This window comes from Melozone crissalis, unplaced genomic scaffold (genome assembly GCF_028551555.1).
Source record: "Melozone crissalis strain CALT ecotype California unplaced genomic scaffold, PUWL_Pcris_2 ptg000012l_1, whole genome shotgun sequence".
Taxonomy (NCBI): Eukaryota; Metazoa; Chordata; class Aves; order Passeriformes; family Passerellidae; genus Melozone; species Melozone crissalis.
In genome coordinates this window covers 713,234-736,629 of record NW_026535790.1, presented here as the reverse complement: position 1 = coordinate 736,629, position 23,396 = coordinate 713,234, and the positions used below count along the sequence as shown (strand labels likewise).

At 57.8% G+C, this 23,396-nt stretch overlaps 1 protein-coding gene across 1 annotated transcript in view; it reads left to right on the top strand.

Moving 5' to 3' along the window:
• Positions 1-925: 925 nt before the first annotated feature.
• NTN3 (netrin 3) overlaps positions 926-23,396 on the top strand; it is a 31,269-nt gene continuing 8,798 nt past the window's right edge. The window contains exons 1-4 of the mRNA XM_054271242.1: positions 926-1,098; positions 9,848-10,846; positions 17,133-17,321; positions 23,010-23,159. Coding sequence (XP_054127217.1) covers positions 9,877-10,846; positions 17,133-17,321; positions 23,010-23,159 — 1,309 coding nt within the window. The 5' untranslated portion in view covers positions 926-1,098; positions 9,848-9,876. The remainder of the gene's footprint in view (positions 1,099-9,847; positions 10,847-17,132; positions 17,322-23,009; positions 23,160-23,396) is intronic.

The window sequence follows — 23,396 nt, the reverse complement described above, 5'->3', positions numbered from 1 at the left end:
CACTTCTCTCCCTCCCTCCCTACCCAAAAATCAGAGACCAAGGGCGACTCTGGTGCAGCAGCGCATGAAAAGCCCCTGCATCACGGGATGGAGCGGAGACTCCAGCTTTCTCCTTAAGAGGAGCTGCTTCCGCCTGGTAAATGCCTCATTTGCTTTGGGAAGCAGAGGGAGAATAATCGGCCGCCTTGGCTGCGGCAGCGCTGAGCCCTCGGCGCGGTGGGCTCCGGCCGGCAGCCACCCGCACTGCGCGGGGATGGACCCGCCGCGGGCCGAGCGAGCTCCCGCCGTGCGGCGGGGCCGGCCGGGCAGCAGGTGGGACCGCGGCCACCGGGAGCCGCGGGGAAGGCTGACCGGGGGAGGGCTGCCCGCCGCTGGGGCGGCTCCCGGGAGCCGCGGGGAGGGCTGCCCGCCGCTGGGGCGGCCCCGCTCCCGCCCGGCCCCGGCCCTGCCCGCTGGGCTGCCGGCGGGGCGGAGGGCGGAGGCAGGGCTGGCAGCGGCGGCGGGCGGCGCACACGCACACACCTCCCTGCATGTGATTAAATGGCTCGAAATCTGCTTCTGATTTCCTCGGGGAGGTGACTTTTCCCTTCTTTTCAACCCGGGATTTATTGGAGTCTTTTTACTCCACGTCCAGGCGGCGGTCGGGGCTCAGTTTCTCCAATTCTTGCTTTTCTTTTCGTTTTTATTTTTTTTTAAGGGGTGTTTTTTCTTTTCCCTTCCTCTCCTTTTTCGCCCTCCCCTGCCGCTTCCCCCCTCCCTCCCGCAGCCGAAGCAGCCGCGGGCGGTACGGTGGAGCGGGCGGGAGCGCGGCCGGCTGCGGGCACGGCGCTGGGACCCGCCCGCACCGCCGGGAGCAGCGCTCCCGCTTTCCACTATTTCGCCTTATTTCGTCCCCAACGCACGATTCCCTGGAAATTTGTTATCATTGCTTTTTCCCCCACATACCCTTTTCTTCACTTTTTTCCCTTTCTTCGTGCTGCGGCCAGCACCGGGAAGGAGCTACCCCTGCCCGCCGTCCGCCCCGCCGCGGCCCCGGCTCCTCTCGCCGCCGCTCCAGGACCTGTCGCCCAGACCGGCCCCGCTACCTGCCTGGCCGCGGTAAGCTGCGCTCCCAACTTCCCAGCGCTCCGGGCTCCCGCTCTCCTCCCCACCGCTCCCTCCCTCGTTGCCTTTTATTCCTCCTTCTCCCCCCGCACTCACCCTCCCTTTATTTCCCTTTCCATCCTTTCACCGCCGAGAACGGGACCTCCCCGAGCCGCCGAGCCCCGCTCCCGTCCCCGGGCAGCTCCGGCCGCCGCCGCCGCTCCGCACTCTGGCCCGGCCCGGCCCGGCCCGGCTCGCTGCCGCCGCCGCCCCGCAGAGCCGGCCCGGCTGTTCTCGGCGCTGCAGGGAGCCCGCAGTGTCGCAGCCCCGGCCCCGCTCCGTGAGCTGCGGCGCGGGCAGCGGCGGGAGCCCCGCCAGGCCGAGCCCGCGGTGCCAGCCCCGGCTGACCGGGCACGAGGCTCGCACGTGGTCCCCTGCCCGCCGCTCCCACCGCGGGCCCCGCTCCGCCGGCACAAAGCCACCTGGGCGGGCGGCACCGCTCCTGTCACCGTGCCAGGCCGGGTCCATCGCTGCTCCCTTCCGAGCGCGGCTGCCCCGGGACTCCCCTGCGGACTGGGCCGGCTCCCTTCGGAAACGGCTCCCGTGGGGTGTGCTCTGCTCCACGGCAGTTCTGGAGCCAGACTGGGCGAGACCCTCGGCGCTCCGAGCACCTGACCCTTGAACCACAGCTGGGGTGAGAGTTCTGGCCAGTGAATGTGGGAGCGAGAAGCTTCACGGGAACCGAAGCTGGGCTGCATTTGGTGGGTTTGCTTTTGCTTTCCTCTCTTGGAGCTGCTGAAACCTCATTTCCTCAAAACGCTATCCTGCAGTTTCCCTGGCCCACTGGAGAGTGGGTGGGTGGAAATACCTTTCTTGGGATGAGGGCTGACTGGTGTGATGGGGACGTGGTGCTTGGCAGTCTGCTGTGTCACCAAGCAGGGCGGCTGAGGAAGGGCAGGAGCACGAGCTGCTCTGGCAGTGCTGGGTCCTGCTGGCTTGATGCTCATCTAGGCAGCACTTGGGCATGAATACTTCTGTCTCAGGGAGCTCATCCCATGAACATATGGGATGTAAGCCAGGCTGAGCATCCCCACCTCCATCCATGCCGTTTGTGTTGGACCAGTAGCCAGGCTGACAAAAAACTGAGTGCAGACATGGATGCGCACATCCTGCATGACTGGAAATGCCACAGACCCTTCTTCCCCGGCCAGGTTTGCTGTTGCCTCTCTCTCAGAGTTGGGAGAGGCTAGAGCTCTCTGTAACCCGTGGAGAGGGATGGGGCTTTGGCCGTGTGCTGGAAACAGCCTCCAAGGTGTTTGGATGGATGGATGGAGGGCAACTTTTTTCTGTGTTTCTGCAATATCCCATTTACAAAACAGAGGGAGCTGCTGTGCTGCTCTGACACCTGTTTGGAGAGGGCTGATGAGGGGACAGGAGATCTAGCAGTCCAAGAGCAGGGTGGGCTGAAAGGGTCCCAACATGCCTTCCTCTTCTATCTGTGAGTGGAAGAAAGGTAGGTCCCTGCAGAGAAGAGGGCAGGTGTAATGCCAGGCTGGGAAGGAGCTGATGTGTGTCTGCAGGCTGTGGCAGAGAGAAGCCTGGCCTAGGGATGCAGCTGAGCACAAAATGCTCACCAGAAATGCAAGCTGCTAGGCCTCCAGGCTGAGGAGCATTTCCACCACTCTCTGACCATCAGAACAGTAGTTTTCAGTCTGGGTTGGATGGAATGGAGGGCCCACCTTGGCTGGCTGCTGGCAGAGGTGTGACTCTGAGAGGGGGTTTCCCCAGCCCTGAAGAAGGAGGTGAGCATCAGTGCACACCTTGGGGGGTGTGCTGAGATGTCTTCAGCAAGGAAGCAGCCCAGCATCTCGAGGGTGTTGAGCAGCACCTCTGCCTCCTGTTCCCCCACCCTGGTTAGCCAGGCCCTGCCCCATAAGGAAGCAATTATTTTGTGCCCCTTGGAGCCCCTCCCTGAGCCTGCGCAGGACACTTGTGCTCGGTATGGAAACGCGACAGATTTTCCATATTCCACTTTGCCCTGTGATGTTTAAAAACGTACACGACAGCTTCCTCCTAATGCTGCAGGCTTGGCTGGCACTCAAGCAATAACAGACTGTGGGACACCAGGGGCATGAAATATCGTACCAATAGTCAGAGAGGGGGTAGAAAAAAATTAGATGTCAAAGTGCAGTGTGTTTCCAGCCCGTTGTTGTGAGCCATCCTCTGCCCAATGTGAGAGATCTTTCAAGGCTGGCCAAATGTTGTCATTTCTGAATACCATTTTAAATATTCATCCAGACTATTTTCAACATCTGTGCCCGGCATGTTGTGAAAATGCAATGAGGGATGTTATGGAAACCAGATCACTTTATTCTCATATGGAGTGGAAAGGAGTGGAAGCAATGAGGACTTCTGGACTGGAACTCTGAGTTCCACTGGGAACTTGCATCCGCTGGGAAAACCCTCTGCACCTTGAGGGATGTTGCTGAGACCACTCAGTAGAGCCAAACACTGTGGTAGGAATGTGCAATGGGGTTCGAGAGGCTGCAGTGGGGTTAGAGTTGGGTAAAAAAAACTTAACTGGTCAAGATGTAGTAGAGGTTAATAAATGGGGTAGAAAAAAACATGGAATACCCTGAGTTGGAAGGGACCCACAAGGACTATTGAGTCCAAATGCATCCAGGCAGTGATTGCTTGTCCTGCAAGATCAAGGGCTTCAAATGCCTCCTTAAGCTGCTGTTGCATTGGGAACTTTAGGGGGAGAGCTCCAGCTTGCACTAGCTGGGGATGCAAGGAGCATTGCAGCAAAATGGATCCAGGCTCCATCATATGGCTGATACTGAGTTGAAACCTCCTCTGCCCAGAGCAGGACCACCTCTATCCAGGGGCCAGTGGTGAGCAGAGTGGGCATGGGGGAGCCGGCAGGACACCTATGCTGGGCGTTGGTCCCTCCTTGCTGTGGTCAGCATAGCTTATGAGTCACTGAAACTGGTGAGCAGGGATGTGTCCGAGCGTCCCGCACTTGACAGCTCTGTGCACATAGCTAAGGAGCCTGGGGACTGTTTGTTTTATGGCGGATTTCTTTTTTCTTTTATTTTTTGATTGTTTTCGATAACCTTGGAAATCTAGGCTCTGTTGCTGCCTTTTGTAACATCAGGCTGCAACTAATTCAAGCCAGGCCAGATCCTGACCACAGGTATGCCAGTGTAAATTTGAATGGAGCTGCTTACGTCTTGGTTTGGCCCGATGTGAATGGAGTTACTTCGGGCCGATGCCAAAGCACTGAGGTCAGAATCTGGCCCATCCTTTCCTGTGTGCAGTGTAATTTGTCCGCGTCTCCTGGCACCGCCGGGGTATCGTATGGCTTGTGTAATTCTGGCTCCGACCTGCCAAGAGTGCATTGCAATATCCATCACCTGCAGGGCCTGCTGCAGGAAGATGCTGCTGCGTGATTGCCCCCCTGAGCTGTGCCCGAGGGGCTGCGCGGAGCGGGCAGCCCTGCGGATGTGGGGCCATAAGCACTCAGAAGCTTCTGATGCTTAAATATCAGGAGGGATGAGGGAGCTTGTAAAGGAAAGTGAGGCATCTCCTTTGTGCCATTAGCCGTGTCCCAAGTGGGCACCAGTTGCTCCATTAGCGGCTGGGAAGGCGATTAGCACTCCCAGCCACACTGCATCCCTCCAGCTTCTCCCAGCGCACACTCCCTCCCTCTGGAAAGCTGAGCCGGACCAGTACCTTGGCTCCATGGAGTTTTTCCTTTCACTTTAAATACTTCTCAGTTGTGTTTTTATATCCCAGAAACACATGGAATGATTTATCCACGGCCGGAGCAGAGTTTGGGCCTGATTCTGTTTGTTGGCTGGAAGAATTAAGCTTCCCAAAGCTGGCATCGGCATGGTGGGAGAGGGACTGGGTATCCAGGGACCCTGGCAGACCCCCAGGATGGATCTTGTTCATGGGCTGGGGCAGAACTGCACAGGGTGGCTCCCACAGCACATGGGGCAAGGGGGTGCAGATGCTCTCGTTACAAAGGGCCTGTAACAAGGTGGAAATGTGCAGGTTGTAGCAGCAGATACACCCTGGTTAAGGGACATGCTCTGGTCATTTGTGCCTGGTTCAGCTTCTCTGAGCACATCATTTCTCTTCTACTTTGGGTCCTGTCCCATCCTCCCAGTGGCTTCCTTCACAGAGGACATCTGAGATGCTGGTGGGCTTTACTGGGGATGACACAGCTCAGGAACGAGCAGTCCTCTTGGATCAGTCTTACCCAAGAATCTTAGTTGTTGGACCCCCTCAAGTACTCAGGTCCTTTGGTCCTTGCCCAGGAATCTCTGCCTCCTGATCCTGGATTTTGCTGTGTGTGTTTGTGCCTCATATGTGTGGGTGGCTCTATCCCTGCCCCATGCTGCACCCAGGACCTTCTCTCTGTGCACAGTCTGATGCAGCACCTCATGGGGACCAGTCATTCCCATCTCAACCAGTTCCAAGTGAGGCCACGTCTTTTCCTCAAGTGATGCAATTCCCCCACGCACTGTGCTGTCCTGATCTGGAGGAGAAATGCAGTGGGCTGCAGCATGGCAGCAGCATCGGTGCAGGGGCGTCAACATGGGGAGCAGCACAGGTCCCTGGCAGGAGTGCAGCACCATTCCCCTGTCATTCCTTGGGGCTCTCCCATCCCTTTCCAGGGCAGTGCTGGCTGCTCAGCTTTAGCCATCACCTGCCCTCTAAGACCACATTTTTCCGACAGCAGAGCACCACTCGTGCCCTCCCCTCCACCTTAATTAGAGAGGGCTGCTCCTGTGCTGCAAAGGTCCTGGGATCAAATCTGGTTAACCTGCTTCCCTCCCTGCCCTCTGTTGTTCTACCTAATCCTGTAATTACTTCAGCAAAGTTGTTGTGGCCCTGGACTGCCAGGTGGTGATCCTGGGCCTGCTGTAGGCAGCAGCATCCACATTGTGGGAAGTTTGCTCTCCTTGCCCTGCCTCACTTGCTACACTTGCCTCATCCTTCTGTTTTGGGGACTAAGCACCTACCCCACAGCTCAGCATCGGGAGATCTAGAGCTCCAGGCATGCATCTGCACCCAGGATCACCCTCAGTGGCACTGCCTCCTGCAAAGACGATGGAAAAGAAGCCCACAGTGGCCTGGAGCATTGTCCTGACAAGTCTCCCACAAGTCAGGGAAACACTGCTGATCGCTCTGGGAAGTGTGTGGTTGTAGAGAGAAGGGGCGTGGAGGTGTTGGATGTGGAAGCTCATTTTTTTTTAAAGCACTTCTGAAGCGCTCTGGCAGCATGACTTCCTTCCAAGCCGCACGGCTGTTAGCATTCCCGGGGTGGAGGAGTGAGGAAATCGCCCACCTCAAAAATGCAGCCGCTTCTGGGGAGGAGCTGGAGGACAGCCGCTTCCTCGGGAAGGGTGAGCCCGCATTGCCCCGGGCCATGGCTGCTGCTGGTGGCAGGGAGCTGGCCGCCACCGAGAGCCTCGCTGGGGACTCCTTTGGGATGCTGTCCCTGGGAAAGGGGCTCCATTGCCCATGTCCCTCCTGATGCCGGTTCCAGGAACGTGCTGGGCTCGATTCGGCACCCAGGGGTCATCCCAATTCTTTCTGCTTAGTCAGCAGCGTCTCCATTTGGCCTGAACCAGGGGCAGCAAAAATGGGAAGTAGAAGGGGGGGGGCGGGTGCAGATGGGGACCAGGGAGAGAAATACCCACCCCCAGGCCTCTCTGGCAGCTTGCCGGCAGTCCAGGGTCATGTTGAATATGCATGAAAGGGAGCAGATTGCAGCTTGCCCTCCTCTCCAATACGGAGGTGAGGCCCACGGAGACCACTGGCCCCAGCTCTCTTTCAGGGGGATAATGGGGTGAGCTGAGCACGGAGCGTGCGTGCCTGTGTGTGGTCCTGCGGATGATAATGATTTCCACTCCTGCCCTGCCTCCGCAGCGCTGATGTGCTGCTGAGCCACTGCTGGCTCCCCGATGGCTGCTCCCCGGCAGCAGAGCCACCAAAGCTCTGACACCGAACCTCAGGTTTTGGTAAGACTGGCAGGAGGGACAAAGCTCCCCACTGGGGCAGGGAGGATGAGCAAGAGATGCTCATGGCCCCGTGCATGCCTAAACCAGTCGTAACCTAGCTCTGGGTCTAGACCTGCTGCTCCAGTGCTCATAACAGCTTCACCTGTGGCCTCTCCCCTGGCTACCAGAATGCTGTCCCTTTCCCCTGGGCAAGCGTTTCCCCACACCTTTGTGTCTCACCAGAGAGGAAATTAAAAGACCTTTGCTTAAGCATGTCCCTACTCCTGTCACCTTGCTGCCACATAGCAGAGAGGAGGTGGAGGAGACTCTTAGTTGGCAGGGTTTAGTAGATGCCTTGTTCCATACATCCTGATTCTCCCTGGAGCGGATGGATGCAGCTGCTGAGGACCCCTGGGGGTTTCTCCTCTCTCCTCGTGGTGCAGAGGTTTTCCCACAGGGTTGTGTCCCTGCTAGTGCTGCCCTGTGGGTGGTGGGATGGGAGGTGATGGCTGCAGCACCTGACTGTGTGCCCTCTGTGGGACATGCAGTTGGAGGGGGAGAGGGCTGGCAGGGCTGAAGGTGCTGTGCTGGCTTCTGTGGGTACGTGCACGGCCAGGTCTTGCCAGGCATTGAGGGGGTCCATCAGCAGCCCCTTTACTGGGTGAGAATTCAGGAGCTGGGCTCTGCCAAGGGGCTGGCAGGGCCTTGTGCCCACTGTGCTCTGCTCAGCACCAGGCAGGGGCTGGGGATCATCCTGTCAGGATTGTGTTGGGGTTTCACCAGCTGCAGCCTTTGCTCAACAAGCAGATGCAGGGTCTGGCAGCAGCCATAGCTTCATCTCCTGCCCAGGGGCAGCTGCCTGCAGTGGGGCCAGGAGTCCCAACAGGGCTCTGTAGGCTGCCTGCAGTGGGGGAATGCTCCTCACTGCCTGGTGCTCATGGCATGGCACCTCCTGTGCAGTGGTGGCTGCTACATCTCTGCCGTCTCTAATCTTGCAGCCACACTCCTCAAACAGTGTGTTCTCAATGCTCTGGGTACTCCAGGGACAGTATCCTTTGTCTTGCTGGCAGCCAAGACACCAAGCCACGGGCTGGCATGTCCCCAAAAACATGTCCTCTGCAGCATTGTGGTAAAGCTGGAACTGTGCTGCTGAGGTGATGCAGGGACCACCAAGGGAGCTGCCAATTTTTCACATCTCTTTTTTCCATCAGCAGAGGATTAAGCAATGAGGAAACAGCACGGAAGTGGCAGGGGCAGGTTTTTCCTTGGGGAGGATATCCCAGGATGGGCTGAGACCCCTGTGCCCATTGCTCCCTTGGTAGGCACAGGCAGTGGCTGCTGGGCTGAGCGTGGCTGGGCAGGGAGGAGCTTCCCCTCATTAGTGGTTTGGCAGCCTGGAGAGGCTGTTTTCTTCCACAGTCATGGCTCCTTTTTCTTTGCAAAATGGAATTACAAACCAAGAAAAGGTCCTGCATCATTGAAATGGGCTCTTCCTTGGAGCCTCCTTTGGCCAGAAGTGGCAGCTGGACAGGCAGGAGTGGCCCTGGGGCTGTAGGTGGAGGCTGGAGCTGGGGATACTGAGCTGGGTCATGCAGAACTTTGTTCCCCAGAGAGAACCACAAGTCATCCTGTAAAGATTTACTAGTGGGAGAGGGGATGGTCAAGGGACCCCCTCCTCCTGCCTGGTCATGGCATTGGGCTGGTTGGGGCTGGAGGACTTGGCTTTGGCACAGCACAGCCCATGGGATGGCAGGGCTGATGCCACCCCCCCATCCAGGAGGCTCAGGGGTCTGCCATGGCAAGAACAGGACATGGCCAATCTGCATTGTGTGGAAGGTCCTTCCTGCATTCAGAGCCAGCAGGAGGGAACGTGACCTCCAGAGCTCTTCTACTCTTCAAGCCAATAACTCAGGAGATGGGCCACATCCCCTGGGAGCCACTAAGCTCCCTGGCCCTGTGCTCAGCTGCTGAGAGAGGGGCCCAGCCAGGTCCTGCATTTGGTCCTGGGCATTCTCCCAGTCAACAAACAGACCCAGAGCTGGGCTTCTTGGGGGTGAGGCCAGAATTACTTCCTTTGCTGCTGGGTAGTATGGCAGAGGAATATGAAGAGGATCTGGCCCCTGGCTTGGAGAAGCCACTGTGCCCATAGCAAGCAAAGAAAGTAGTGGTGTGTTCAGGAGCTCCAGATCTTCATCCCAAGGAGCTCCTGCCTCTTGCACAATATGCCTTCAAAGTGTTTTTGTTGCTGTCTGTTTGTCCTGCTCTGTCAGGAGCTATTTTGTGCCACAGATGGATAACTTGGGATTTACAGCTCCTGTTGCATCTGAAAGATCTCCCCTACCACCAGCCCTTGTCAGCCATGCAGTAACAGAGTCTCTGAACTGTGTGACATCCAGGGCTGCTGGCAGACAGGAACATTCCTGTCACTACAGGACAGTTTCTAAGAGGCCAGGGAAGGGCTGTACCCCAATTTCAACCCCTTGCACCCAAAGCTCAGGCCCTTTTCCCATTTCCATGGTATTTCAGTCCTGCTGATGGACAGTGAGGGATTGGTGTGGATGAGGTAACGTGAAGTAATTGTCTTCCTGCCCCGCTCCCAGGATACTGCATCAGTGGATACAGGGTGGGAAGATGGGTACAGGTGACAGACCAGACATGGGGGAGTTTTCCATCCCTTACCAGCCCTCTCAATACGGGTGGTGCTGTGGCCATGACAGTGCTGATACCACACACTCTTCTTCTTCCTTCAGGGAGGAGCCACTTCCCTCTCCCCAGAAGGATGGAGGTCCTGCAGCTCCTGCGCCTGCTCCTCACCACTGCCATGCTGGGCCTGTCCCAGACAGTGAACCCCTTCGTGGCCCAGCAGACCCCCCCAGACCCCTGCTATGATGAGAGCGGCGCTCCTCGACGCTGCATCCCTGAGTTTGTCAACGCTGCCTTCGGGAAGGAGGTTCAAGCTTCCAGCACGTGCGGGCGGCCCCCGACACGGCACTGCAACGCCTCGGACCCGCGCCGAGCGCACCCGCCCTCCTACCTGACCGACCTCAACACCGCCTCCAACATGACCTGCTGGCGCTCGGAAACCCTCCACCACTCGCCCCAGAACGTCACCCTCACCCTCTCCCTCGGCAAGAAGTTTGAGGTGGTCTACGTCAGCCTCCAGTTCTGCTCGCCCCGGCCCGAGTCCACCGCCATCCTCAAGTCCATGGACTACGGCAAGACGTGGGTGCCCTACCAGTACTACTCGTCCCAGTGCCGTAAGATCTACGGCAAGCCCAGCAAAGCCACGGTGACCAAGCAGAACGAGCAGGAGGCCCTGTGCACCGACGGCCTCACCGACCTCTACCCGCTCACCGGGGGGCTCATTGCCTTCAGCACCCTCGACGGGCGACCCTCGGCCCAAGACTTCGACAGCAGCCCCGTGCTCCAGGACTGGGTGACGGCCACCGACATCCGCGTGGTCTTCAGCCGCCCGCACCTCTTCCGTGAGCTGGGCAGCAGCCGGGACGCGGGCGAGGAGGAGGGCGCCACGGGCTCCACGCCCTACTACTACGCGGTGGGGGAGCTGCAGGTCGGCGGCCGCTGCAAGTGCAACGGGCACGCGGCGCGCTGCGTCAAGGACAAGGAGCAGAAGCTGGTGTGCGACTGCAAGCACAACACAGAGGGGCCCGAGTGCGACCGCTGCAAGCCTTTCCACTATGACCGGCCCTGGCAGCGCGCTACTGCCCGTGAGGCCAACGAGTGTCTGGGTAAGGCGTTTTAAACATTTCTCTTTTCTGGGGCTGAAATGCTAAAACAGGTCATCAAGGTAGGAAGTGATAGGTGCTGAGCCAAAGCAATGGAGTGTGCTTGTCCAGAGATGCTGGGGAGCATCCCCTGTGCTGGAGGTTTGGCAAAGGCTCAGCCGTCTACCTTGTCTCTGCTGCACTTGTCCTGTAAGAGATGCAGTGATTCCACCATGAGCCAAAGCACCAAAACTCTCCCAAAAATCACTGGTGTCTTCCAGCCAGTCAGCAGACCTCAGTGTGGGATGCCCCTCTGGGATTTTTTCCCTTGGGCAGCAAACTAGCTGTCTGTGGGCTGGAGGAACAATCGCAGCAGTTCCCTGTGAGATGTGCTTGAGGACAGGGAGCGGGCAGAAAAGCCTGGCAGAGGTTGAGGCTCCCAGTTTGAAATTTCATCCTTCATGTTCAGTCTGTGTGGTGGTTCTAGCTTGTCTGTCCTTGCAAAGGTTTTTCTAAGTTAAAAATACTGTCACAAAATGAAACATTTCCAAAACATCAAACGGGTATTAGTTGGCTCTCCTGCTCATGAATCTTTATGGGATTTTGGTGGAGAATTTTGCTTTTTGTCCTGCTTTGGGATGGAGCTGGGGAATGCCAGAGCCCTGTGAATGTCTGGGAGAGGGAGGAACAGCCTTTTGCTCCTCCTGGACAGGAGCCCAGGTCTCAGGGGGTGGCGGGAAGATGGAGACAAGGGAGAGCTGTACCATTAATCAGCCTCTGAAAGGCTCAGTGGATGTGCCAGAGGTCAGAAGGACTTGTTAGTATTTGTGATCGATGTCTTGTTGAGAACCCAGCTGTCCGCTTCAATATACACATGTTACAGCAGATTTCTTCTAAGAATGGCTAAAAAGGCAGCGGATTCAAAGCAAGTGCTGGAGCTGATGCTTTAAGCCACCTCATGCCCTGTGGGAATGTGTCAGCCCTTGTGTTTTTCCACTTGTTTCAGAAAGATGAGTTTTGGAGGTCAGAAAAAGCCCTCCCCTTGTCACCCTGCCAGGGTTGCTGCAGGTCAGGCAGGGGAGGCCTTCAGCAGGTGTGTGAAACCCCCAGGACACAAGGAGGACCCAAGGCTGCTCCCTTGTGCCCCCCTCTCTGCAGCTGCCTCACTGCCACATCCTCCAGCAAAGCAGCGCGATAGCAGTGGAGGTGGCTCTGCTGGCACAAAAGGGGTTAAACCAGAAGAGGCTCATTTTTGAGTAGCATCTGCAGGTTTTCTGTCCATCTCGTCCAGGGCGGGGTGCGGGTCCCTTGCTCTGAGCATCCAGCCCCCAGCTGCGTCACCCTTTTGGCAGATGAAGCTGAAAAGATAAACGAGAGAGGGAAGGGGAGGCGGGGCCGCAGCGCCATCCCTTCACCCCCCCGACAGCCCCGCACACAAAGACCCTTCCCCGAGCCGCGTGTGAAAGTAGTTTTTTCCTGTTGATTCGCTCCCCTTCTTTCTCCCTTCCCTCTCTCGGGCTTTGTGCCCTCTCTGAAGGGACCTGAAAGAGCTTCTCCATCACCCGCCTTCGAAGGGCTTAGCGGCTGAAAGCTGGATTAGCTCCCCGAGCCTTCCCCTCTGTGCCTTTCAACAATGACATCTCCCCAGCCAGCACGAACAGACGCAGCAATTAGCACCAATTAAAAGGAGAGGCTGCCCGGGAAGTTCCCTTTGCTCAGCCTGGGGGCTGTGGGGTTTCGGACTCTGTCCTGTGGTCAGACAGCGCTGGTGCTGGCTCGTGGTGGTGGATGTCGGACGTGGCTGGGGAGGGAGGAGGAAGAGGAGGAGAGTGGGTGGATGCAGGGGCTTGGCAGCTCAGTGACAGCCCAGGGGCAGGGTGGGGGATCGCAGCGCCCTGAACGGGGATGCGAATGGATCCATGGGGCTGGTACAGCTTCAGGTCATGTTGGGGTGTGTCCGCTCTTGGCTCTGTGCTCCCCAGCACTCTGCATGGGGGTTTTTCTCAGCCCAGTGCATGGGAGTCTCTGCCTGCTCCAGCACGGGGCCAAGCTGATGTCCTACAGCATGGCACGATGCTGGGACATGTGTCCATTCAGCTGGAGGTGAGGACAATCATTTGTTGTTTCAGTAGAATTTGTGCCTCTGGGAAACGCGCAGGCGACGCAGGCAAGAACTGCCCGAGGTCTGGGCACGGGCACAGGGCACAGCCCCAGCACGGCGGCCGTGGGGTGGCTGTGGGTTCGTGGGGACAGCGCTGTGCTGCAGTGCTGAGGGGGTCAGCACGAGTTTGGCAAGCAGGGAGGTTGGGGGCTGTCGCAGCCAGGACAGTGGCAGTGGATTTGCCAAGCTGCTGGCTTGGCAAGAGGGCACCGTGCCAGCTTTGTGCCGCAGAGCGCACGGCCCCGTGCCTGCTGGTTGGAGATCATCGCCCGCAGGCACGGGAGGCTCTCCTGACACAGCCCAGGGGCTGCATGAACCGCAGGGAGCTTGCCCTGCCAGCATGGGATGCTCTGTGTGTCCCGGGCAGGGAAGAGAGACGTGTCCCCACCAATGCATCCCCCCAGCTTTTGGCCTGGGAGAGGCTGTGTGAAGGATAATCCCGGCAGAGGGGCTGGCAGGAGCAGGACTGCCGGAATCCCGGGGACCCCCCACCTTTATCCTTGCAGACTCACACCTCCACCGCTGCCGGTTTCAGCCGCACCCCCGAGCTGCTGGGGGCAGCCCGGCCCCAAACACCCGGCCCGGGGAAGGAGGGGAAGCGGATTAGCACGAGGCAGTCACTGGAAGTAATTGATGCACTCGCTGGTGATGCGGGAGCCCTTGTTCCCTTTGTGGCCGCCGCGGCAGGAGCACTCTCCGGAGCACCAGAATAATGCCCGGGGCTCGCTTTGATCGGGGCCTCGGCGGGGAAGGGGTGGCGCTCTCCTGGGAAAACCTCGCAGGCTGCTCGGGGGGGGGGATGTGGTGCTCCACCCGGGATGTCGGTGCCTGAAAACGCCAATCCCGGCAGCGGTGGTGGGATTTGGAGGATCACATGTAATTCCCTTGTGCCCTGTGTCCCTTCCTGTACATTTTCCCTCCCATTGGGAGTTCCCCTGACAGGGTTCTCTGCACCTGCTCCCCAGCGGACGTGCCGGAAACGAGTGAGTGCCCGGCAGCACCAGCCACGCTCCTTCCCTGGGGAGCGCAGGGGGACGGCGATTGGCTTTGGGGGGAGGGCAGCATGGCCCTGCCACCCCTGTCTGGACACCCCTGGAGCACAGGGGGAGAGCGATTGGCTTTGGGAGGTGGGCAGGAGGGCAGCATGGCCCTGCCACCCCTGTCTGGACACCCCCTCCCCTCCGAGTCACAGCGAATCTGGAGTGCAGGGAAGGCAGCCAGGCCTCAGAGGAGATTTACACTTGTCTGACCATCCTGACTCCTGCTCTGCCCGGGATGGGGCTGCAGTGCCTCGGCCTTGTCCCCGCAGCCCCTGGGGGCTTCTCCTGCTGCTGCTGCTGCTTCTTGGCAGGAGCGGAGTGAGCGCCTCTCCCCCAGCACCTTCCCCAGCACGGAGGGACGGTGTGGATGAGAGCAAAGGGGCTGTTCTGCTCTCGGCTGCCGTGGAACCGAGAGGTGCGGCCTCATCCTGCCCTGTGTCCCAGCCAGGCTCTCCTCCAGCCAAAGCAGGGGCGTAGCTCAAATCCGCTGCGGGTTGGCAGCAGCAGCAGCGGGTCTAGGGTTTCGCTGATCCGGCTGCCTTCCCTAATTATTCCCAGGGAACTTGTAGGGGCGGTGAGCCTTGCTCCTGCCCTGCGGGCTCCACCGCCTGCCCCACGTGTGCCTCGGTGCATGGTGCTGCCTGTCCCCTGCCAGGGTCTCTGTCCCAAAGCCCCTCGTGCTGTCATTCCAGGCTCCTACATCTGCAGCACCCTGGAGGAGGAGGAGAGGTTTTAGGGTGGCCAGGGCCTGGGAAGGGGTTCAAACATCATCAAAAGGGAGACAAAAGATTGCTCCATTGCAAGGTGTCAACGTTTAAATTGGTCTATTATTGCAAATTATTAGATCTTGTGATTGTTTAATTGATCATATGATTGTTTAATTGGGCATACTGTACAAGGGCGGAAGCGAGCTACCAGGTAATTAGCCCCAAACTGTGCAATTAAATTCTTATTAATACCCCAAACAGCAGGGAACATTCAAGCCTTTAATTAGTGATTAACGGGAGACAGACAGAGCTTACAAGTGCCTCAGTACTGAGGAACAGTGAGAGTATTTAGCTGGGTAAGGGGGGACCTGTCTGCCCCGATTAGCTCTGGATGGCTGCGCCAGGGCGTGAGGGGATTGCCATGCGTGCTGGTGTGACCCTGTTCCCAGTGGGGACAGCCACCCAAGCCGGGGTGGCCAGGCCCAGCCAGGTTCCCCTGTTGGCTCTGGAATCCCGGCTTGGCAGCTCCTGACACCATGCCTGCAGGAGAGGGAACAATGCTGGGCCACCAGGGCAGGCTTCTTCCCCAAACCAGCTCCTGGCATGACCGGAGGGTCTGCAGCACGTCCTGAGGGAAATGTCCTGGGGCAGATCAGGATGTGCCAGGGTCAATGATGCCAGGAGAAGGCCCCGCCAGTTACTCTGTCACCAATTAAACTGGCGGCAGAGAGGGGCCTGCACTGAGGGCAGCAAATCATTTACCCAAGAGTTCTCCTCCACTGCCCATCGCCTCCCCTCTGGGCTGCCAGCCTTTCTCCTTCCCCAGAGGGCATTCCAAGAGGGACACAGAACTGCCTTTTGGGATGACCCCACTTGCCTTTCAGTGCTGCAAGGGGAAAACAAGGGCCCTCTCCTCCCAAAAACTGCTCTTTGCCACAGTTCTGTAGCAAAACCCACCTTGTCTTGTCCCTGTCCCATTATCTGGAGCCTGCAAGGGCACCCTGGCTGTCAGGGTACTTCACTGTGTCTCTTCCAGTCCTGGCAAAGCCTGTTTGAATGTCAACATCCCCAGTTCAACAGCATCCTCTGCTACCTGGGGCCTCCCCCCACACACCACAACCCAGAATTTGCCTTAAAAATCCCTATTTTCCAGTGTCACCAGGGAAAAAGAAAATAGCTCAAAAGGAACAAGCACTACAGCCACACAGGGTGTTATTTTGATGCCTGCCATGTGATTTCTCTCTAATCTCATAACTCAGGGGAGCTCTGGGGGCAGCTGAGGTTTGAGTGTGCTGGCACTAACTTTCTGCTCAACTCATGCCTCCAAAAACCTCGTTGTTACGGCTGGGGCTTGCTCTTTCTCCCTGCAGCGTGCCCGTGGCCGGGGCAGGCCAGGCCGTGTTTGATCTGTGCGGGTGAAGCTCCGCCGGCTGTGGGGAGGCAACTTCACACAGCCAGGCCAGGCAGTTAAATCTGGGCCGACACATTAATGAATTTCACAGTGCGCCTGGAAAAGCTCTCACCCAACCTCCATTTACCAGCGCGGGGAGGGGGCCGGGGCTGGGGGAGCAGGGCGCCACGTTTTGCCAGAGGAAATCTTGTTCCCATTATCTTTTTGCAAGAGTGTTAAGTTGGAATAGGCAGTGCTTTGCCTTTTTATCTCACACACATGGAGCCGGCCGGGAGGGCTGTGTGCTTCCCGGGGCTAATTTCTGCATGCACATGGAAGGGTGTGCAGATGTTTCTGTGCACATCTGGGTGTGCCTGCCTGTGGGCACGTGTACATCTTTGGGGGGGTTTTGGTGCATGTCTGCATGCACGTGTGTTTGTGGGTGTGTTTGTGTGCACGTGTGCTCGTGCATGTTTGTGCATGCACACACGGGGATGTGAGCGCACAGGGGCTGCTGTGTGGGTTTCTCTGTGTGTGTGGCTCGTGCACACAAGATAGAGCCATAAACATAAAGAGTTGGGGGCTCGGTTGCAGGGGAGGCTGTCACACAGCCTGGCATGAGGTGGGTGGTCCTGCTGGAAGGCCGGGTGGGCTCTGTCACCAGAGTAGCTGCCAGGGAAGGGGCAGAGGGGACCATGGGGCTGCAAGTGCTCAGATGGCACCACCAAACCTCCTAGCTGCAGCCCTCCATCCCACACTTGTTTGCCTTCAGCCGAGTGGTGCCAGTTCCTCCTACACGTGTCCTTCGTCCTCTGCCCTGACCCCACGGCACCGGCCCCACAGGGTGGTGGTGCTGCACATCTGGACAGCACGCTGGGACAAGCTGTGCTGTGCTGTGTCCATCCCCGTCCCAGCACAGCCCCCCTGCACTGGGGGACACCAGGGCAGCTCCAGCCCCGCCAGAGGTCCCGAATCTCACCTTCAGCCCTCACCATCTCCCCTTCCCTCACAGCCTGCAACTGCAACCTGCACGCGCGGCGCTGCCGCTTCAACATGGAGCTGTTCAAGCTGTCGGGGCGCAAGAGCGGCGGCGTGTGCCTCAACTGCCGGCACAACACGGCGGGCAGGCACTGCCACTACTGCAAGGAGGGCTTCTACCGCGACCTCAGCAAGGCCATCACTGACCGCAAGGCCTGCAAGGGTAAGCTGGGGGCTCCTGGGGGCACAGGAGGGACAGGATCTCTCTCGGTCTCCTTGCTCTCCCTCCCCATCCTTGGGATCTCCTTCTGCTCACTTTGGCAGCTGCAGGTCAGCTCCAACCACCACCACCCCGATCTCCTCTACACCCCAAGGGCACCGGGCACGGATGGCACTTTGAGCTCAGCATCAACTCGAGGTGCAGGAGGATCACTGGAAGGGAGGGAGCAGGTTGCCAGGAGCCTGGGAGGGTTCTGGTGTGTTTGCAGTTACTATCTCTATTGGTCAGTGTTTGGAGAGATGCTGGGGAGGTGCTGAAGCAGACATGACCAAATGTGCTGGAAACCTGTCTCTGATATGGATGTTGTCTGGGATATAGACATTCTTGGAGCATGGGTTCCCTGCTCTGGAGGGCTGGGGATGCTGGTGAAACTCAGATCTCCCAGGTGGGCCATGGGGCCGGACCTCATGTTGTGATTTTCAGCTGTGGGATGGCTCTTGGGATCTGTTTTTGGGGAGATGCTGAGCACTGTGGCTCCTGGTAACTGGCCTTGAGCTGGCCAGGAGCCACACTGGCTCCAAGCCATCAAACTGCAGCTTGACCTCTCAAGGTCCCTAGCCTGTGCCAAACATCATGGGACCTGTACCTCTCCTCTCCCTCCTCTTAACTCCTGGCCGAGCCTGCCTGGTTCCTCTTCCCTCTCCCTGCTCAGCCTGTCTATGGAGCCTTTTCAAAACAATAGTTTCACCAAATAATTTGAGATAAGAAATCACCCTGCCTGTCCCTAAGACTGTTGAGATCCAGACTGGAACATCAGATGGGCAGGAAGTCAGCCATGGCTGTTCAGAGGCTGAGAATTCATCCCTGATCCCTGTTTTTCTGTCTTTGCTTGTGAGTCCCTCCTGGAAGGGAGCACAGGGCCCCTCTCAGGTCTCTCTCCAATGCATTCTGCCCCACGTGGGCACCAGGCCCCTTCCCTTCTGCAATGACTCAATGCTCCTGTGTTCATGTAGGGCCTCAGGAATTCCTGGTGCTGGGTTTGGACCACTGACATTGTGGGCATGGACCCAAATTGAAGGGTTTGACTTTTGGGGCTCCCCTGTCAGGTGCATTAGTGGTGTTGGAGGTCTGTCTCATTCAGGCTGGGATATAATAAAGGAAAGCCCTCCATTGCCTGGTGTGTGCCAGTGCCTCCTCTCATCCTTGCCACTGCCAGGAGTGCCTGAGAGGATGGAGTGAAGGGAGGAACTTCACTCCGTGCAGTGTCACAGCGGGAGCGGGGCTGAGGGGGCACTGCCAGGAGGAGCCCTACCTGCAAGCAGCTCATTAGCAAACTGAGCTAATCATTTCCAACTACCAAGCAGCTGACTTGACACGTCCCCCTCACAGCCCGTGTTCCCAGGGTCCACAAGCTGTTCCACCCCATGGCCTTGGCCAAGCCTTGCCACAGCTGTGGCTGGGGGCATGGCAGCCCCTGGCACCACACCACTGATGCAAATTGTGCCAGGTGTCAGCCAGGTCCCAAGCTGTGCCAGGAACCAGCATCCTCAGCGTGACGCAGGGGAGACACTGGGAGAGAGGAAGAGGAGGAGGCAGGACAAGGCATGCATCCTAGTGGTCTATGGCACAGCATCCCAGATTGTGTCCCATTCCTGGGAGGTGTCCTGGCTCTGCTGAGGCCAGGGATGGATGGCAGCAGCCCCCAGCTCCTGCTGCAGCACCACCAAACTGGGGCAGCTGCAGCAAAATTCTCTTTTCCACGAGGATTGTGTCAGGTGCTGAGGGCTGGCAGGCAGCCCCAGCTCTCCCCCAACACTCGAGAGGCACCGGGGGGGCTGTGCTGCCTCCACCTCACCCTTCATCTCCTGAGGCAGCCCCTCACCTCCCAGCCCTCCCCGAGGAACAGTTCCTGCTTTTCCTTGGGTTAGGGAGGTTTAGGTTGGATCTCAGGAAAGGTTCTTCCCCCAGAGGGTGCTGGCACTGCCCAGGCTCCCCAGGGAATGGGCACGGCCCCGGGGCTGCCAGAGCTCCAGGAGAGCTTGGACAGCGCTGCCAGAGATGGACAGGATGGGATTGTTGGGGGGTCTGGGCAGGGCCAGGAGCTGAATTCAATGATCGTATTTGGTCCCTTCTAGCTTGGGATATTCTGTAATTCTCTGACCAGCTCCTTCTATTTTTGCTCCAAAACTGATACAATACCAAGCACAGTGGACGCCCTGCAGGCATTCACCTCTCCAGGGCCCCCAGCACCACTTCCCTGGGCATTGAGGGGCTCAGTTTCTGCTCCAGATGGGAAAGGGAGCACTTAACCAACGAGCAATAATAGAAAAAATGCCAAAACCTATAAAAGCAGGCTGGATATGGCTGGGACGAGGGAGGATTAGTGACTATAGCCTGGTTTGTGGGAGCAGCTGCAGGTTGCAGTGTTTCCCACCTGGCTATGGCTCAAGTCCTTCTCCTTGCAGGGAATGGGGGAGGCAGAGGGGGCCTGGCTGCTCCCACCTGCATGTGCCCACCATTTGTCAGTGCAAGTCTTCCTCCACCACCCTCACAGGGCAGTAATTGTGCAGCATTACAGTGATGGAAAGTATCTCTGATGCGAGGTGGCTGCTCTGGAGGGGACAGGGTGGGCAAAGCATCCCAGGATGCCCAGGATTTGATGGGATGGTGTGAGTGCAGATGCTGCAGCACAGGAGAAATGGCAGCCAGCAGTGCCTGGGCTGCAGAGGAGCAGAGCAGTGGGACAGGAGCCCCCTCAGACAAACCCCCGTCCCTGTGCCAAGCACGGGCAGGGCTCTGCCAGGCTGGGGGATGCTGCTCACGGAGGGCTGGCAGGGTTTGCTGTGCATGGGAAGTGCTGCAAAGCTCAGCTGAGCCAGATGAACACAGGGCCAACCCCTGCCATGGTGCATATGCTGAGGAGGATCTGGCAGCAAAGGTGGTACCCTGGGTCTGGGGAGCCTGTTCCTGGCTCTCCCTTGGAGAACAGAGTTAATAATAAAATCTCTGATGCTTCTGCTTCTTTGGCTGCCCCTCCTTCAGTAAATCAGAAAGCATTTCCACCCCTCCCTTATATAGAGGTGGATCTGCTGGGGTTGGGAGCTCCTTAGAGGACCAGCAAGGTCCCAGGTGCTGGCAATGGAGAGCTGCTGCTCCCAGAGAGGCATACAAATACTCAGAGGTGTGACAAGACAATTTGGGCTTGTTTTTTCCAAAGCTGTGTCCCATACCTGCAGTTCAGGTATCTACACTCCTGCAGGAAAAGGCAAGGCAAGGATCCATCCTCTCAGTGGGTGTTCAGAGCAGGCAGGGAGCAGGGGGATGGGAACAGTGTGCTGTGGGTTTAAACAAAGGTTTGTGCACCTACCACAGCGCTAGCCCAGGGCAGAGGCTGAGCATTGCAATGAAGGCAGATGCTCGTAGAATCACAGACTGGTTTGGGTTGGAAGGGACCTTGAAGATCATCTGGTTCCAATCCTCTGCCATGGGCAGGGACACCTTCCACTAGACCAGGCTGCAGATGGCTCAGTTAATATTCAGGAGGCAAATCAGGAGGCCAGGAACTACTACATCTTATTTAAACAAACCCCAGCATGTGTTACTAAATAACCCTTCAGCCATGGTTTGCCTCTGCTGGGATGCAGCATCCTGGAAATAGGCACAGAAATACCAGGGCAGGTTGTGTCCAACTGAGCAGAGCCCTTGGCCAGTGAGTGAGGAGTGCTTCCCTCCACTGCCAGCATCACTGCTGGACCCTGTGGGACAGAAAAGCTGGGAGGATGGAAAAGGCAGAGCAACCTTCAGGATTAATTCAATGGTGCTAATTGAAAAGTCAAATAAAGGATGGCTGCGCATTAATCCCAGTAATTTAAACAAAGATGTAAACCGTGAGCCTTTCTCCAATGAAAACTGGTGAAGCAGTAGCAGCTAAGCCTCAAGATGCAAAAATACCCTCAAAATGAGGTGCAAGACATGCTTTCTGGCAAGCACAGCTTGATGAGTTAAGCTCCAAGCTAGTGACTTAATCCACCATTCAAGCTCTGTGGGCCAGATCCTGGCAGCCAGAGGCTGGGAGCTGCAGGGCCTGGTGTGTGGGCAGCAGTGCAGAGCTGCACGTGCCCCCAGCCCTGCCTTCCCTGGGGCTGGGACAGGCTCCCTGAGCCAGCCCCTCCACAGGTTTTGTTGGGGTGAGGAAGGACAGAGATGCCAAAGCTGCAGATGGACCGTGCTGCAATGCGGGACCCATCAGGGACAGCGCTCCTGCCTGGGACGCTCATCCCGTGGCAGCGGGAGGGAACAGTGTATTTTTGTGGGACTGTGGGAAATCCCACTGTGGTAGGGCAAGTGGGCAGAGGTTGGTCTGGAAGAGACCAAGCTCACACCCCGATGACACTGATTGGTTGTGCACTTAAGGTGAGCAAAGCTGCCTTACTGATCTGGGTAAAACATCCGGCGTCGCTGAAATCCACCTTCCACCGCATGCAGAGACATCAGCTTAGATGAACTGGATCCTGACTGGGCTGAGATTTATGTCTGTCCATAAAATTTACACCAGAAACAGACCACTGGGGCCCAAGAAAGGCCCTGTGTTTCCAACAGCCCTGTGTCATGCCAAGACTCCCTTGCTCGCTGCCATTTGTTATCACAGCTGAGCCCCCAAAATATCCCTGTCAGAAAGATGTCCGCTTCTCGTCCTAGCCAAGATCTGATAAGGATGGAGCATCTGGTCCCCATTAGAGGCTGCTCGCTCTGGTTTCTGGCTGTGCAGAGGAGGGCTCAAGTGCCATGGTGCTCCCACCAGTCCCATCTGGTGAAAATTAGGGAAACGGTAACATCAGGGGGCTGTGGGGGTGGCTGGGGGAGATGTTTTTGTTTTGCTTTGAAATCACGTTCAACTCTTACACTGATGGAGGCCAAGATAACCTCTCCAGCTCATTGCCAGCCCAGCTCCAGGCAAGCAGATGGGAAGGTCCTCCTCTGAGCGAGCATCTCCTTCCCACATCCCTCCATGCAGACAACCTGCAGTGGGTCCATCATCCAGTGTGACATGATGGAGCATTCTTCTGAGAGCAAAGACAACTTTCACCTGCCTCAGGTGTGGCTTGTCCTAGAGAGACTGTGGTAGAAAGGTGTGGGGTCATCCTTTGCCCAGGGTCTCCAGGAAACAGGAGGGGCATCGAGGCTTATGAGCTTGGGAAACATTGAGAAAACCTCCTTCATTCTAAAACCAAAACAAGGTTTGTGGCTTGTGTAAAAACCCAGTGTTGGTTCAGCTCCATGGACTGAAAAGCTCAGAGGAAGGGGAGCAAGTGGAGAAAATGGTTTTTACTGCTGCCATAGGAACATCTCCCTGGAGTTAAATGAGATCATAAATGAGAGCCGGTGGCTGCAGGCCCCTGTGGGAATTGCAGAGGCTCCAGGTGTTCCTCCTGAGCATCCCTGTCAGCAAGGCCATACCCTGGCCAACCCCTTTGTCCGCTCGCCCTCCTGCCTGTGCTGCTCACAGCACATGTGGGGCCACACTTGGTCCAGACCCACGGGTGCAGCTGGGTCTGTGCTGTGCCAGCCCCAGCAGTGGTGCTCTGGAAGGGTCTCCCTCCTCTTCACCGCTCTGGGACTGCACCTTGGCTCCAGTTTGGGGTTTGTGTTGTGCCTCCCCTCTCACATACCCATTTCTCTCTCTCCACCCAGCCTGTGACTGCCACCCCGTCGGTGCAGCTGGCAAGACCTGCAACCAGACCACGGGGCAGTGCCCCTGCAAGGACGGCGTCACCGGGCTCACGTGCAACCGCTGCGCCAAGGGCTACCAGCAGAGCCGCTCGCCCGTGGCCCCCTGCATCAGTGAGTGCCCCCCTGGCCTGCACTCAGGGACCTCATGGGCCCCAGGGGACGCTCCTTGGTCCCCCACTCCCCGTGGATGGTCTGTGGTGGGTGGGAGGCTCAGCAAGAGGCTGGCTGTCCTTATGGGTGTTCTCCAGGGGGTGCTCATGTGGGACTCTCTGATGACTCTCTGGGGTGACCTGGGCTTCACCTGCCCCAGCGCAGGAGGCTCTGGGTGACCCCTTGGGTCAGTGCTTC